Source organism: Anser anser (assembly GCF_964211835.1).
Source record: "Anser anser genome assembly, chromosome: 19".
NCBI classification, from domain to species: Eukaryota; Metazoa; Chordata; class Aves; order Anseriformes; family Anatidae; genus Anser; species Anser anser.
In genome coordinates, this window is record NC_139740.1 from 13,791,262 (window position 1) to 13,808,374 (window position 17,113).

Genomic DNA, 17,113 nt, shown 5'->3' on the forward strand with positions numbered 1-17,113 from the left:
GAAAACTGGAGGTTAGATTACACATTCCCCCTCCCGAAAAAGTTTCTGCCTTTCGCGGAAAAATGTTGAAAATGTGAATCTGAATACTAAAACTAAAAGTAAAACAAAATAAATAAAAAATAAAATAAAAATAAAAATAAAAATAAAATAAAATAATAAAATAAAATAAAATAAAATAAAATAAAATAAAATAAAATAAAATAAAATAAAATAAAATAAAATAAAATAAAATAAAATAAATGGATAAAATAAAAACAATGTTTTTTATTATAAAATTTAAACCAAATTACTTAAGCCATCTCAGCTGATCTGATCATTCACCATTTTTTCTCATAAGGTCCTTATGTTCCCATTCAGACCGCATTCCCCACCTGGAACAAGTCCCCCTGAACCAAGATCCCCGCTCCCGTGCACAGCAGCATGGACGCAGCCCCACTGGCCCCACTGGGACCTCAGCCCCCCCAGCAGCTCCCGCTTGGCCGGGTCCCCTCCGGCCCCCTTCTCCTCTGCTCCCCACATTTCTCTCCCCATTCCCATTGGGAACAGGCAGCCCAGGATGTGCCGAGGCTGCTCCATCCATCAGCCGCTCACATTTGTGAATGTCACGGAGTTACCACGTGAATCACTATTTAGGAGCTCAGGCACAGCAAGATTTATAGCCATAAACAGAGGAGCACAGACATTCCCGTGTATGTTTTAAAAAAGCACTTACCTGCTTAGAAGGGAAAGTGCTGCTACTTGAAGGTTTCCTGGCCAGGCCTGGAAAGTAAATCAAACAAACACTATTTGCATTTATTCATAATTCCCAGCAGATTGTTGTTCTGGGCGCTTATGGCTGCAGTGGCGTTGATCTGACTCGTGTCAGCAGAGGACCACGCTGGCTGAAGACACGTCCTGAAGGCACCAGGAGTGGGACAAGACCGGGGCACCAGAACCAAACCCTTGACAGCATTAATTCAATGCTGTCAAGCATCACGGATGCACCTACACCCAGGGGCTGCCGTTGCCAGCACATCATTTTATCTCTGAAAGGCCCAGTGCCATGAAGCTAAGGGGAGCTCACCCAGGCACGTTCACCACGTACAAGACCACATCTACAGTACCACCACCAGTCTTCCCCCCTCAGAAGAAGACGTGGATGCTCTGGCTTGAGCCCATCAGAAGCCACCAAGCTGGTGGAGAGCTGAGGACAAGCCGAGAGGACAGGGTTTGATCAGCCTGAGAAAGGAAGGGGTCAAATCTTATTGCTGCCTTCAACCGCCTCATCTGAGGGTACGGAGAAGATAGGGGCAGGCTGCTCTTGGAGGGGACAGGACAAGAGGTGGTGGTCACACGTGGGGTCACAAGACATTAGGAATAATCCTTGTCACCATCGGGGTGGTCAAACACCGCAACGGGGACCTGGAGAGGTTGTGGGACCTCCGTCCTTGAGACGTTCAGACCTCGACTGGACGTGCCCTGAGCAACCCGGAGCAGTTGGCTGTGTTTTTGGACGGGAGGCCAGCAGGGTGCTCCCCGGCTGCAGTCACCCTGTGGTTCTGCACCCCCCGCACACCCCCACGGTGCTCCCAAGCACCCTTCCAGCCTTGTGCTTGTCCCCGAGCCTCCCAAGTGCTGCAGCACGCTCCCAGATAGGCTACTTTAACCATTTATTTTCTAACAATTAGGCTATTTTTCCATAATTTGGCTAAAGCATTAACACTCCCGTTTCAGTTTCTTTTATGACAGCCCCGGGCTGCTGCCGGTCAGGTCCCCCCTCGCCACCCAGCCCACAACGCAGCAACTCCCTCAGCCCCCTCACAGCACTGCCCAAACACGTAATTCGCCTGTTCTCTGGTGGAAAAAAAGAAATAAATACAGTATAGATTGGAGTTATCTGCCAACGGAGAATGACCACAAACCAGCACGAGTCCTCGGGTCCACCCTGCGCCCACCCCAGACAGGGACCAACCTGCTTCAGCCCACGGTGCTGCAGGGGTGGAACGAGGCCGATTAAAGGGCAGCAGGGTCTCGGCCGGTTACCTCCAGGGTTTGTGCCCGTTCCTCATCCATCTAGTTATAAAGGGGGAAAAACGGGGACTGCAGTTGAATCTGGTGGGTTTTCTCCCCTCCACGGCCAGGGTCTCTCTCACCTTCCGGAGGGCTTTGTACAAGTCGCACGACTCCTCGGACCCAGTAGCGTTGTGCCTCCCTGTAAAACAGAAAACGTCGTTTCAACTTTACTGAGCCTTGTGAGAATTAAACGCTGTGTGACCGCAAAGTATCAGGTGAGGGAAGACCACTGCTGTGCGGGGGGGGAAATACACTGCCAAGGGCTGCGCCCTGGCGCGGTCGCCCGCCCTGCTCTCGCCTGCACCGACACAAGCGAAAGCTGCGCTGCCGCTCCGGGAGGACATCACCATTGCTCCCGTTACAATTTCTCCTCCATGTGAGACGCTCCATAATCAGGATGCAGTGCGCTCAGGAAGCAGCACCAAATAGATAACAGATTCCTGCCCTGAAGAGCTTATGGCTTGAGTAGATTTTAAGCACGGGAGTGTGATGACAGACGATTTCTCAGCTTAGTGCTGCATGTGATATTTTAGCAGATATGGTGTCAGAGACGCCCTTTACATCTGTTTCTTTCTCTCTCTTTTTTTTTTTTAATAAAGCCAACAAGACACTTTCCCCAGCATCCACCAATGATAGACCCAAGGGAGATCGTTTTTTTTCCCCTACACCTCCAACTGATTCCTGTTCACTTCAGTGCTCAGCACAGTTCCCTGATACCCAGTGCAGTGTGACTCCCTGGGACACTCCAGCAACAGCAATTTCATTGCTACTGTGTATGTGAATACGTCAAGGCTTACTGCACAGACCGTACTCTTACAGGCAAGCATGGGAGGGAGGATTCTTTATTACTTTCCTAAGCAGCATGTTCTCTTAACCACACCGTCCTGCAAATATCTGCAGAGATACTCCTCCATGCACAGACAGGGTTGGGTTTTTTTTCTTCTCTTTCCTCCAGCTCTTCCTCCTCTCCCCCCTCTGCTTTTCCCTTTCTCTCCTTCTCCCTCTCTTCCCTTCTCCTCGTGCAGGAACAATCTGGCTCTGTCCACGCACATTCCTGCGGGTCCAAGGCTTGGGCTGCCTGCACTGGGCTCGCTCCATGCCCAAGGTCTGCGTTTGGCAGGGGCAGGAAAGTGAACCCAGTGCGCCCGGGGACTGCTGTGCCATCGACTTAATACCTGCGCAGGGAAAACAAAGGCGCTTTAGAGAAGCGACTGCAGTGCCGTGCCCCTGCTCCCAGCCCGGAGGAACTCGGGAGATAACAAGGGCTGAAAGAAAAGGCACGAGCATAATTAAAGCTACCTGAGCAATTTCTGGAGGTATTACAGCTGCTGATAGCCCAGAGGATGAGTAGTCCTGGGATTATTAACATCCCCTGGCACAAAGGGACAAGCAGTTGGCTTGTTTTTTTTTTAAGCTCTCCAAGTGTAATTATTTTGGAGAGGGAGGAAAAAGTCCCTCTTTGGAAGGGAAACTTGGGTGCAGCTGGGGCTGGGACAGGCCACCCCCTGCGATGGGCCGAGGCTCCCTGGGGACACAGCCAGCCCGGCCCCCTCCTCTGGAGCAGGATGGGGCCGTGGGCTCAGTGTGCACGGGAGGCATCCAGGCTCCCCTGGGCCAGCTCGGGAGCCCAAACCCACCCGGCGTGGTGCTCAGCTGGGTAAGAGCACGGTTAATTCCCTCGTTGCTGCTGGCTTCTCCTTACCCGTGCCATCAAGCATGGTGACGCAAGGCGGGCAAAGCGGGCTTGGAACAAAGCTAAACAGGTGCAGGAGATTAACGTCCCGGCCGATCCTTTTGTTCACGTGAAACAATTTCAGGCTCTCAGTAATGAAGTCCAGAATCGGGCTGTTCATCTCCCTGCGGCAGAAAGGAAACCCTAACGGCGTTCCCCGGATCAGGCCCGTTGATTGCCAAAGCCACCCCTGCCGGCACAGCCCTACCCGCAGCGGTGCCGTGGCTCGGGGCGTCTGCTCCAGGGCAGCCAGAAGACTTCAGCCAAGTGCCACCAGCATCGTCCTTAGGGCTTAACTGCTCACCTACAGCACCCCTGCCAGGCCCCTGGGGAAAGTGCCCGTCCGTGGCCCAGCGTTTCTGGCCCATCGCATGTGCTCAGGAGAGCCAGAAACGTGCTGTGACCGACAGACCTCGGCTGCCACAGTTTCTTCTTTTTTCCCCCCTCAGTGCTCCCAGTAATCCACATCACTTCACGAGTCCCAGGCTTTCCATCTCACGGTGCAGAGCACGGAGGTGGGGACTGAGGAGGGAAGAGCCCAAAAGGGAGCAAGTGGGAAAGGCAGAGCCCAAAGCGCTGTGTGGGCAGGGGGCACAACGCCGGGCAACTGCCCGACCCCACCAGGCAGCGCCGGGAGCAGCGCGGGTGTGGAATTTTCCTCAGAAATCACAGAGATGTTTGCAACGAGTTTTTCACCCGGGTCTGTTGCTAGACAGAGCCAACTTCCATCCTATCCCAGTTGCATAATGTAATTAATAGTAATATAAGCTCTGCTGTTATGCAAGAAAACTGGGGGCACTTTCTGTTCCAGTTTCAGCTCACCACGATCACTGTTCGTGCATCAGCCTGAACGCTGCTTCCTCGCGCTGCACCCAGCGTAACCTCATTAAGCAAAAGCATAAAGTCTGTGTTATTTATTTATTCCACATGATAAAACCAGGATATTACTCACTGTGATAACACGGGTTAATTTTCAGTGAAGCCTCTCTTGGCAAACTTTTAATACAATGAATAACACACCTATCAGATCCGAGATAAACGGCTGTCATATCGTAACCTCATTTCAGCCTTTGGCCCAGTAACGCTACACTTCAAGGTGCCGTAATTATGTGCTGCTGCTTTTTTTTCTTAATTGATACTCATAAAAAAAAAAGGAGGGGGGATAAAATTAAATTAGTTCAATGTTATTTAGCACGAGCTGGGAGCGGGTAGCTGAGCGTGCGACTCTCGGTGCCACTCAAGGACAAGCCTACCTGATCGATAAATGCCGTACGGCTTCTGCTGCTGGGAAAAAGGGCCAGAGGAGCAGCTCTGCCAGAGCCAGAGCCTGTGGCAGGGCATCAGACAGGCAGACTTGCTGGAACAGTGGGGGCAAACTCCGCTTTCAGCTCTCCTCTCTGCTGCTCCTTGTGTTTGAGACTTGAGCAGTGGGGTGGGTGGGGTGGATCCCGGTCTTGAGCGGATCAGCTCCCAGCACAGAGCTGCCCCAGCCTGAGCGAGCAGGGAAACGGCCACGTGAGTCAAGGGCAACGGGGTTATTTTAAAATTAGAAGAGGATTTGAGTAAGCTATTCCATGAGCGTGTTCTGCAAGCCTACCTTTTTCTTTTTTCATGCCTAGAACAGCAGCGCCGTACAAACCTACGCAAGAGATGGCACGAAGCAGGCTATTAAAGCAGGGAAGCCTTCCCGAGGTGTCAGAGCCATGATAAATCCTGTTTAAACTTTACCTAGAGCTGAACACCAAGTGTCAACACGAGGTGCTGCCCAAAGTCTCTGATCAGGCCAGGCAAACATCCAATCAGGAGGATAAATCAAAGCCCGGGCACATCCAGGTGAGGCGGCGCTGTTTAACTCCATAATTCCCATCGGAGCAGGGCTTTCCCAGCAGGTTACCCGCAGCCAGGTCGCTCCCCAGACATTTATTTATATAAGAAACCCGTCTGTGTGCATTATTTTTGTGTTTATTTTCCCCGGTAGGCACAGACACAAAGGCAGTGCCGGGCAGGGTACAGGCTGTCCCAGCAGCATCCGCGGGCGCTGCTGATATTGGACCTGGTGTTTGCTTTTCCTCCCGCCCCGGCTCCCTAACAGCAGCCCTGGGAAGCGGCTGTCAGCCAGCCCAGAAATGCAAACAGCAGGAGGGGAAGGCACGATCCCACCTCAGCCAGCGGGAACGGGGACGGAGGGGCTCACAAAGGGGGGCGGTGGGCTCCTTCTATGTCACCTCCGCTAATTTGGGGATTATAATCCCCATGTGAAGGGGCATGGCGGGGAAGCACTCCTCCTTCGGGAACTCTTACAAAAAAAATAAAAAAATCCGACCTTCTTCAGCCACCATCACATCCTACCGTCACCGACAAGACCAGACATCCACTGCCCAGGATGACACGACATTTTGGCTGACAATAAATGCAATCGGGAGCAGTTTTTGAGCTGACAGCATCCCACCGCAGCCCTCAGTCCCTGCTCTGGCACGTGCCCCTGTGTCAGCATCCATATCCATTCCGCCGTGAACGTATTCGGGGCTGGCAGTCTGTGTGCTGGGCTCACCGAGCTTCGGATCAGGCCTTTGAGTGATGTAAGTCATAATTAAAAACCCATGTCAATATTCTAAGAATTCTTTTTTCCCCAGATTGGGCAAAAGAAAGGTTAAAAAACACCATCTGTCATGGTGATTTTTTTCCCTATTTCTCTTTCCTTTCCCTCGTTAAAGGGAAGCGGGCAGGGGAGAATGTTCATTTGAAGCTTGCAACATGTTTTATTAATTGATGGCAAATAATCCTAAGATAAAGTGCACAATAAATTTCTTAATGAGAACATATGGTGGGGAAAATTGATAGGAGCGAGCCTTTGAAGATTTCCGTGCGAGCGCAGTTACAAAAGGAGCAGGCAGAGCCTGGCGAAGAGGAGCCCGAGCGCTCCCCAAGCGGAGGCCAAGGCAAGGGGCAGGCAGGGCCAGGCAACGCCGCTCCTGCCGCCTGCGACCCCCAGCCCAGGGCCCGTAGCTCTTCCCAAGGTGGATGTGCTGGAGCATTTTGCCTTCACCCGGGGCTGGCCCGTGCCAGGCGCCCCCACGCCCCAGGTTTTGGGGATGCTCGTCCTTTTTATCAGCCGGGCAGGAGCAGCTGGACCGAAAGCAGCTGCTGGGGAAGAGCAAGCGGCTGCGGAGTCCGTGCCCACTCGGCCTTACTTTGGTCTGCTGGAAAGCTGAGACACCCATCTCGGCAGGCCTTCGGTAAAATCAGGAGGAAAAAACCTCGAGTTTTCACCCTGCTAAATCCCACGGAGGACCTCAAGCTGGATCCTTCCCTAACCCATCCTCCGCAAAGCCATGCCACACAGAGACGATGCAGCAGGGACGTGGGACAGCCGAGCTGTGCCCAGCGCCCCACGCAGCACCCTGCCCAGCTCCCCGAACGCGGCCAACGCACAGCGGCTGCAGCAAAGCCCGAGCCAAAGGGGAATGCCCAAAAGCACATCAGGAGCTGTCTACTGGGAAGTATTTTTTCTTAACAATGTAATTCCTTTATTTTGGATTTCTCAGTTGCACCCGGCTGTGCTGCAGACTCGTTCAGAGAACCGGGCAAAGCGGCAGCGGGTGGTATTTAAAGCGACATCTCGGACGGATATCAGTAAATGGAAGTCAACTGCCAAGAGCAACCTGATCCCAAAGCGGCCCTACCAACACTGAACATGGGATTTTTCCAGGAGCGAAGTGACTTAGGAACACAGGCCCCCAGCCAACTTTTAGAGGACTTGCCCTCACTTCGGCATCTCCAAATATCCCATTCTAATACACTTCCATGAACGGTAACACCCTCCAAACCAAACACACCCTGGCCCTTAATCCACCCCTCCCAGCAGAGCCTGAGAAAACAGCAGAGCGGGGCAAAACGGGCAGGAGGAGAGCGGGCGCGGGCAGCCAAGAGCTGCCCTCCACGCACCACCACATGCTGGTCCTCGTGAGCCGGTTCTGCAGCAACAAAGCCCGACCCCAAAAGGCTGGCTGCTGGGGATAATGCCTTCAAAATACGTGACAGTCACTGCAACGTGTGTTTTGGGAAGGAGTTTTGCCTTGTACCGACTGCCGGCCGCGGTCCCCAGTGGTGTAACACATTTAGCATCGCCTCGAGCGCATCATGGGGTGCAGATGCAAAAAAACAGGCAACGCCACCACCTCCAGCACGAAGACCACGCACACCACGTGCTACAAGCAAGAGGTGTCCCCAGCCTTCTCAGAACACTCGCCTTTTGATTCAATCACTCGTTAAACAGAAATAATAAATGCAAAGGTTGCCTGGCTATCGCATCGTTCAGGGTCACTCAGGAAAGCGGCTCTGATGAAATTCAGCTTTCAGGTAGGAAAAGTCAGGATTCACACGGTTCCAGGGGCTGAAATTTTAAGGCAAATATCCTCAGAGCCGGGGCTTTCCCAGCCTGTCGATAGTTCTCGGCCCTGTTCGGTTCAGTCCTGGAGCCTGGCCGGGGCACTGCGGGTCAGGTGCTGGCCGAGCCAATTTGCAGCTGTAATCCATTAACCACAGGCAGATACGGGCACTGGAAGGACTTTGATTTAAAAACATGTAGCCCCAAAATCAGATGCTTTGCACCTGGACTTTGCATCTTTCAGCCACTCTTGCGATTCACGGCTAAAGATGTTTATTATGAGATGGGCAAACGAGATGGTTCGGAGCACTCCGGGCCAGGAACACACCTCAGACTTAGAAATAAAGATCTTTCTCGGTAGCATCTAACGAGGGGAGCTTCCGTTTTCCAACAACCACCTCTACAGCCCTCGGGGAGGTGGTAAAAATCAGATCTGTTAAAGGGGTGACTCCCAAAACAGGCACCAGCCCCTGCCTGCCCCGCGCGCGGCCCGGCGGGATTCCTCTCATTCCTCCCGCGGACTTTCACCGCTCAAATCAAACACGGGAGCAAAGCTGCGGGCGGCAGCGGTGCCCGGGGAGCAGGAGGGCTCAGCCGACTTTCCCACACTTCGTGCGATCGCTTTTTATCAGTGTTTGGCCGAGGGACGTCAAGGTCTCCAGCAGTGCCAGAGGTGCCTCCTGGGGTGGCACTGGCAGGGGACTTTGCCTTCCCGCAGGGTCCTTGACATAAAGCCCTGGGACCCGGCACGTGGGGACACCTCAAAGGCAATGTGTGCGCGTGTATAACCATTTATATATATATTATTTTCCCACGGAACTTTTGTCTAAGTGGAAAGTTGGGCCAGGAAGGCTGTGAGAACAGGAGATTTCTGTTGCTCTCTCCTGATGGTCAGGCTGCTGAGCGGGCGCTGTGAGAATCAGCCTTCGCTGGGTGTTTTGGCCCACCTGCTTCCAAAAATATGGATGTAAACGTTGTTCGGGGTTGGAGAAAAGCTCAGACGGGAGCAGCCGTCTGCAGACAGGGACTCTGTGATCCAACAGCCCAAACCCCAGGGCGACAAGGCTGCAGGAACCTGAGGCTGCTCCAAAACCCCATCACTTTGCAGTGGGAGCCACAAGCTGACATTTCAAGCCACCAAAGCCACCCAGACCGGGAGCCCCTTGGGAAATGGGACCTCGGCTGTTCGGGGGGCACCCTTCTGCTCTTCGTTCATCAGGGAGGAATCCGCCTTTAGCACTGAAGGCAGAGAGAGCAGGGTCAGCAAGGTGGAGCTCTGCTAGAAAAATCCTCGCTCCCCTTCTCGGCCTGTTCCTCCCCTGGACCATGGTCCGTCCCACCCTCAACATGAAATTTAGGGCAAAAACACTATAAAAAGTGGAACTTTTTCACTTAAAAAAAAAAAAAAAGAAAAAAAGGATATTAAAAAATATATATATACATATATATATATATTTTTCTTTTTTTAATTTGGGCTAAAGATACCTTTCCTTATTGGCTGTCACATCAAAGAAGAAATCATAAATCCTACCTAATGTTGAGGAAGCGGGGCTCTGTAAAGAAAATGGCAATGCAACATGCAGCCCTGTCATATTTGGTTACTGTCCCCATCAGTAGCCTGGCCAAAGGGGGCCCCAGGAGGCCAACAACTCGACCCACGCCAAAGTAAAATTAATTTGTGACTTCAGAGCTTCAGGCAGACTAGGAAATATGACTGATTTAATTTTTTGCAGACCTACAATCACTAACCACTTTCTCTTCACAGTCCCAGGCAGAAACCTGCAAAAAATGCTTTGCCCATCTGCTCTTTCCCCACAGAGCAATGCAATATCTGGAACTCTTTTTTTTTTTTTTCCTGTCCTGAAGCTGGCTGGCAGGTCCTTCGAAATTTCATCGCATTGTTACGCGCGCGGAGCAACGGCGCCAAAAAGTTCCAGTTTATCCAAGAGGAGGAAAATAAGGATTTCTGGGATTTCTGAACACCCTTAATCAAAGCGGCTTCGAGCCCCCGAAGGAGTTGCTTTACTCCCACGATTTCCCTAAGTCTCCTCCAAACCGAACCCCAAAAATAACTGGCACAAAGGTGTTTGCAAGCAGGGTGCAGCCCCGGGGAGCCGCAGGCAGCGGAGGGGCAGGGCCTGACCCTGCTGCCCACCCACCCCAGGGTGGCTCTGGGGGCTCGGGCACCCACCCGAGGGCGAGCTGACAGCCGGGTGCTCAGCTTGGCTGTCCCAGTGCCCTGCGCTGCTCCACAACCAGAGCCATCACACCCATCCTGCACCACGGGCTACGTTTCCCCAGAAGCGGCGTCTCCAGCCCTGTTTTTGCCCCGATTAGCACCGAATGCCAAACTCGTTTCTTTACAGCAGCTTTTTCGGGCCACGCTGGTCCCGAGGGGTGACAAAAGGCAGCCCCGCGGTCCTGCCAGAGCCCGCGCGGAGCAGGGCCGGGTCAGGCGAGGTCTTTTCTCCGCACAAATCCTTCCAAAGAGCGACACGCCATGCGGAGGGGGGGAAAAGAGAAGGGAGGATTTCGGGAGCCGGGCCGGGGCTTTTTCCAGCTTCAGCAACTGGATGTCTCACCTCTGCGAGGAGGGAGGGAGGTGCGCCCCCCGCTCGGCGCACAAAACCTGCCCTGTGTGCGTGGCAGCCAGACCTCAGCTACATTTCATCCAGGGACCGGTGCTGTGCCCCCCCCCCGGCCCTGCCCTCACCCAAGGAGGTCTCACGCCGGCAGGGGGGCCAAGCAGATTTCGACCTCTCACGTCCCCCCCTCCCCTCTCCAGATGTCCCGGGGACGCGGCCCAGGAGTGGAATCTGACTCCGGAGGAAGGGATTGCAGACCTGATTTAGCAGTTTACCTCCAACGTTTGTCCCGAATTTTTACGGAGCGGCTCGAAGTCAAGCTGAGAAGTTTCTCAAGCCCTTGGCCAAGGCGGCGAGGCCGCGCGGGTGCCAGCGCTCGCCCCGTACCTCCCCGCAGATTCTAGGAACTTCACCCGAGCAGGGCAGGAATTTTTCAGCAACCTCCCTACCTCGCCCTGTGCTTTTTGGCCGGGGCCGCCTAACGCCGTTTGGCCTGTGCTGGCAGCCAGGTGCCAAGGTATATATGTACGTACCGATCAAAATGAATGGAGCTGCTGAATTAAGTGCCGGAGCAAAACCCCGCAGGACAATAAAATCCATTGACGGTGGAGCGGAGGCCAAGTCTCCATCGCTCCGCGCCAGAGCTCCCACAGCAGAGCCCTCTCGGTCCGAGCCATCCCCGCTGCGGGATGGTCACCAGCCTGCCGGTGGCTTTTCCTCCTAGGGAAAAGCCACTTCTCGCTGGAAACCCGATGGGCAAACCTCTGCCGCCAGCTCTACGTGGGTTGAAGTCTTCTGGGGCCCTACCGCCTCGCTCGCAGCCCTCTCCAGGGCTGCCCGAACCCACGCTTGTTGGAAGGGGAGTCCACAGGCAGACAACATCCTTCCAGTTCACCCAGCCCCCATAAAGGGAGTCCAGGCATGGTGGGGCAAGCGTTGGTCCGAGCAGGGTCCTGCACACGCCTTGGATGCCTGCACGGCTCGAGGCAGCGGTGCTGCATGTCTGTGTGCCTCGGCAGTGCTTCCCGGTGCTTTGCTCCTGCCATGCAAAGCATGGAGTGGAAGCAGTTTCCAGCTGCCACGCTCGCCTGGAGAGCGAGGAATCTCACTGCAACTCATAAACGGAGCAAATTCGATACGGACAGCTATTGACAAGGGATAAATATTTAAAAGAAAATAATAAACAAAAAAAAAAAAGTAGGATGTAATTTTTGCAGTTGCTCTCTGGCTCTTTTCTGACCATAACCACACTTTAAACACTAGTTTATGATGCAAACAGCCAGCAAGCTGTTGCTGGAAGCTCGTGGAATGAGCTGCCCACTTCGCAGAGATAGCAGCAGCCCAGGTAGACGTGGGCAAGCCAGCACGCCTGCAGGCTGAGCCAGGGCAAGAGGACTTGCTTGGCTCTGGGATGCAAACCACAGGCTGAGCCACTGATGCCGGCCATCTGCATGTGAAAAAGCAAACATATAAATAAAAATTGCTGTGAATGGCAGAAAACGATGCTGGAGAATGCTGCCACTGGCTTGGCTCCTCCTTAGCCCTGGAAGCTGAGCTGTGCTGCAGCCAAGCAGCCCGAGCCAGCCTGCCACCGCGCGCCCACCTCCGCACCCGGCACGCAAACCCTCTCCCACCCACGCTTGTGGGAACAAGGGAGAGGCTGTACGTTTGCAGCCATGAAAAATTATTAATAAAAATGCCAATCAGGTAACTGGAGGTCGGGGTTTTATTATTATATGGTTTTGAATGGCACAAACCCTGCAGTATTGCAAAAGCTCGTCTAACGCAGGTCAGGTTTGCAAATGGTAGAGCTCGCTTTTGCAGAGGACCGCAGAGAGGCTCGTGCTCGTCGGCTGCACCGCAGGCACCAAACCGGCTGCTAGGGGTGCTGGCAGTGAGCCCCGAGACACTCAGGGAACACGCACAGCACACAGCGGCAGCACCCAAACACCTAACGTCCCTAACGGTGTTTGCTGAACCTCAAAAACCTGAGACAAGCCAAGAAGCGCGCTGGATAGTCAACCTGAAAGCTGCCACAAGCAAAAACGCAGCCTCAGCCCTTTGTTCCTGCTTGTTTTTCCAAAGGACAGTTGTGCAGTTTCACTGCGTGCCCGTGGATCTGTCAGTCCGAGAACTTTGTTATTCAGACAAACTGCCCCTTTTGCTGTTTTCAAGCCTGTTTGGGAGAGGATGGAGATCCTAAAGGATGGAGCTCTGTGACAGAAAGTGGTCAGGGAGAGGAGGGGAAGCCAATGGATGGGGTGACTGCCAAAGGACTGCCCTGTTGACACACGGCACATAGACACGAAGAGAATCTACCCAGAGAAAGCTTTCAGGAATGTCCCGGTGATGGGAAAAGCTTTCACCCTTCCACCCTGCTAACGGCGTAACAGCTTCTCCCACCTCTGGAACAAGATTTATGGCATGGGAGATCAGAGGGACTTCTTTTTAGCACTCTTGAGCCAGATGTGCAAGAGCTGCACCCCAGCACCGGGGCTGGCTTTCAGCAAGAGCACAACTTCACGCTGCGCCCAGCACTCGGCTCCTCCGAAAAGCCCAGCTGGAACCTCTTACCCTCGCTGTTCACCACACTCCTACAGCCTGTGCCGGTACCACTGCAAAGGCTGGGGCTCACCTCGTCAGCAGGCAAAGCATGCAAACATTGCTACAGAGACCAACAAGGTCACATCGCGCTGCTCACACGGGCTCACCAGCCCCTACGGCTGTCTCCATCGCAGCAAACCCCACTGCTTCAAGTGATCACCCCGCAGTTGCCTGCGGATCTCGTTAAAGCAATTTGCCCTCCCGAAGATCATCATAATTAAACAACAACAACAGAAAAAAAAGACAGGTGGCACGCCCTTAAATAGAGAGGTTTTCATAATGGTTAAACATTGGCCTGGAGCCAAACCGCAGTTCTGAAAGCTCAGGGGCAGGATGAAGGGACTTAGGATCTGAACTCCAAATTTCACAACTGGTCCCATGTATAAATAGGGACTAGCCCAAACCCCCACATTCGGGAGTTTGAAGTCAGATCTTGATCTGAATTTGGTGGCTTGGGCCAGTTTCAAGAATCACAAATTACCTCCACTTATTATTATTAATAATAATAAAGTGTTATTTTATGCAGGAGCTTTGAGGCTCATTGTGATACGCAGACAAGCGGTTAGACCGGGGCGAAGCTCGCAGCTGGTGGGAGCAGGTGGGATTTGCATTGTCTACAGCACCGGGGCCAAACTCTGCCCAAAACCCATGCCAGGAAGGTGCTGCATATGGGGCTCAGCACCAGTGGGGCTCCAGGAGCAGCTCAGCACCCTGCTTCTCCACTGTGAGCATCACCAGCCACACTAGTCCCCAAGGTAGCCACAAGCCCAGGGTTGGCTCCTGGCCTTCTGCCACAAAAGGCATTTCACCAGCCAGGAGCTGGGTAAGGTCAGACACCACATCAATTAGGTGCAGGCCACGCTAGCTTAAGTCTGCACGCAGCCGTTGGGCTTTGGGGAAAAGCTTTGTGAACAGGGTTTTCTAGTTCTTCTTGCGCCACACGGGTTTTGGAGTTCATTCAGCAGAAGAACCAACAACGCGAAAGAAAACATTGCTCCCGCCTACAAAAGAATGAGGGAGAGCTGGAGCCCGGAGAGGACACCTTGGAGCAGCTCATCCCAGCCTGGCTTCAAACGGACTTCCAAGAGCTCAGCCTGAAGCACCGAACTTCTGCACACCGAGCAGCACAGCGCAAATCCTCCCCAGCAAGCTTCAACATGCCCAGACGGGTCACTGTTAGCAGGCCAGCCGCCTGCAGGCTAGGACCACTGGTAGAACCGATCGTGTTCCTCAATCATATTTGCAAACGAGCACTCATTTCCTGCTTGCCAGGCGAGCGCACGGGCATTTTGTCCCTTTAAATCATTGTCCTCAGCCACCGATACGAAACACTGAGCAGCACTCGCTGCAGATGCTCAACGTCATCAGATTCAAGGAGTGGATAATCAATATTGAAAGGTGTGATTGCAGCCAAGCAGGCTGGCTAATCAGCTACTGATTTTGCTCTAAGGTCCTAGTTCATTTAGAAATTTAATCTGGAGGTGGTGGGAGGGACAGGGGAGCACTAACAGGAATTACTGTGGAAATGCAGTATCCCTTTCCACGTCTAAACACTCCACAATTATGGCAGTGACTTTGTTACCCCTTTATTCATCCTGCCAAGGCCAAGTTCACAAGCTAAAGAACTTGGATGCATTTTTTCCTCCAGCCCTTTTCTTCACCAGGTCAAACAGGGTTCTGCAATCCTGCCATCCTTCCCAGGGTACTATCTTAGCAGTTGGATTGGGCAAAAAGCTTCTAGATGAGTTTGTCATCTCTTCCGCCCTTACATCATAGGAGACAAATATCCATTTTCTGTTCCGACACCAAGATAACACAGACCGATCCTACCTGCATGCACACAGCCACAGCAAGCCCGTTCATCTGATGCAGCTCTGAGAACAAGGAAAGAGAGGGAGAATGCACTGTGGTTTAGAATTATTATTTTTTATCACAAATCAGCAACTCTGTGGATTTTGGACGGCCATTAGTGGCTACACTATGCCTAGATATCCCACAACAAAACCATCTCTTTAACATTCTGTAAAAGCCAAGCCCCATGCTCCAGGTGTAGGCCCTTTTATAGGTGCAGGTGGGCTATATTAGGAGTTGGGATCCTGTTTTGATGAGTCGGAGACCAGCTGGAGCCATCTGGTTGATTTGGCCTGGGACAGGTATCAGGGGCTGCGTGGAAATGAGACCCCCCCAGGCTCACCACAGCTGGGACCTCCGCGGAGGAGGCAGTTCTAGGCACAGCTCACAACACAGACGAGACCCACCACCACATCCCTCCAGCCTTTCTTATCCCTGAGGACATCCTTCTGCTAAGCGAGCCATCCCCTGGCGCAGCAGGGGCACGGGCACTTCAGCAAAGCACCGTGAATCTCCTTGGCCAAGCTCTTTGTCTACAAGCCACAAAAATCGGGTGGGCAGCTGACGGCGTGCTAAGAGCCTCTTCCTCTCCTTCCTGCCCGTCACCAGTCACACTGTGCTGGGACAGAAAACACTCAGAGCCACAGCCACGGGGTGTTGTCCCACCTTGTGCAAAGGAGATTAGAAACCAGGATCCTACACTACAAACAATGGTGTTTTCCTTCTCCTACGCCTCAACAGACGATTGCTCTCCCTCCCCTTTTTAATTAAAACCGCTTCTGGATCCCGACCCGTGAGGGTCTCCACACCGTCCCCGTCCCGCTGTCTGAGGAGAGGACAGGGCCGGGAGGCCAGCAGGGTGGGAGGCACACGGAGCTGCCGGCCCTGCCCTCACATGGGGCCGGCATTGTGGGGAGGCACACGGCGACTCCCTCACGTGGCAGCCATTTTGGCCGGCCTGCTTCCCACAGCATCTGTTTGTTTTGGATGCGAGGCCTGGCGCGGCGGGCTCGGTGTTTCTCAAGCTGACCTTTCCTGTTTTCCGAGTCAACGGTCTTAGATCCATAAAGCCAGGCACAAGATGTTGAAAATTAATCAGCATCTGGGGCTGACAGGGAACTGTTTGGCTGGGGAAATGGCATGTGGCTGGAGCAAACAGCCTCATTTTCTCAGCTGAAGCGAGGACCCATGATGTTCCTTGCTAAAAAGCCTTCTTGGGGCCACCACGAGCTGCTGCAGAATGCTGCCATAAAGCACCGAGCAGTCACGGAGTCAGCTGAAAGCACTCAGCGGCCTGCAAGGTCAAGCTCTAAGCACTGGCTGCTGACAGTCCTAACACTGCTGATCACCAGCACCAGGCCTGCCTGGGAGGGCAGAGCCCCGGGGGTCCCTGAAACGGTCAAATAAATGCTGGCTGTTGGCTCAAGAGCCTTATCCAGCCCCAGAGGTGTCCTTCGCACATGGCTCCAGTCACTCAATCCCGCTCCCGGCTTTTTCGTTCACAAATGCTGCACGACCAGTAAGACTGGATTTGATTTTCTTCGGGGGATTTTTTCCTATCCCAAAATACATCCCTCCTACCCCAGTAATACAGAAAAAATGTGGGTGTTATCTGTGTAGTTTCGGGTAATTTTGGAGACCTGAGGTTTGTCACCTTCCCAGGGACAGCAGCTCAGGCTGTCGTAGAGGACCAGACCTCCTCGGTGTGCTTTGTTTGGACACCATGGTGGGACTGGCTGTTGGAGCCCGTAAGACTCAGGCCAAAGTAGGTCTGGATCTGAAAATCAGCCTTTGAGCCAACGTAGGGCAAATGACATGATCCGAGATAAGCAAATAATTAAATAAAAAGCACTTGAAGAGTTGTTTGGGCAGCAGAAGACAGAAGCCTGTCTTCCCATGGCT

General features: G+C 53.1%; 1 protein-coding gene across 7 annotated transcripts in view; it reads right to left on the minus strand.

Annotated features, from left to right (window-relative positions):
* The window catches only part of LOC310883956 (uncharacterized protein), a 190,642-nt gene that overhangs the window by 33,158 nt on the left and 140,371 nt on the right, over nucleotides 1-17,113 (minus strand). For 4 of the 7 annotated variants that reach the window (XR_014573964.1, XR_014573965.1, XR_014573966.1 and 1 more), the window contains 3 exons: nucleotides 2,133-2,191; nucleotides 1,952-2,052; nucleotides 713-759 (listed from right to left, as the gene is read on the minus strand). Coding sequence is in view for 2 of the 7 variants with exons in the window: in XM_083805070.1 (XP_083661196.1) it covers nucleotides 713-759; nucleotides 2,133-2,191; nucleotides 3,755-3,928; nucleotides 4,089-4,152 (344 nt within the window). In the remaining 5 variants the exon portion in view is untranslated. Of the gene's footprint in view, nucleotides 1-712; nucleotides 760-1,951; nucleotides 2,053-2,132; nucleotides 2,192-3,754; nucleotides 3,929-4,088; nucleotides 4,601-5,037; nucleotides 5,166-8,033; nucleotides 15,185-17,113 lie in introns of those variants that run through there. The other 3 variants (XM_083805069.1, XR_014573968.1, XM_083805070.1) reach the window with 3 other exon arrangements.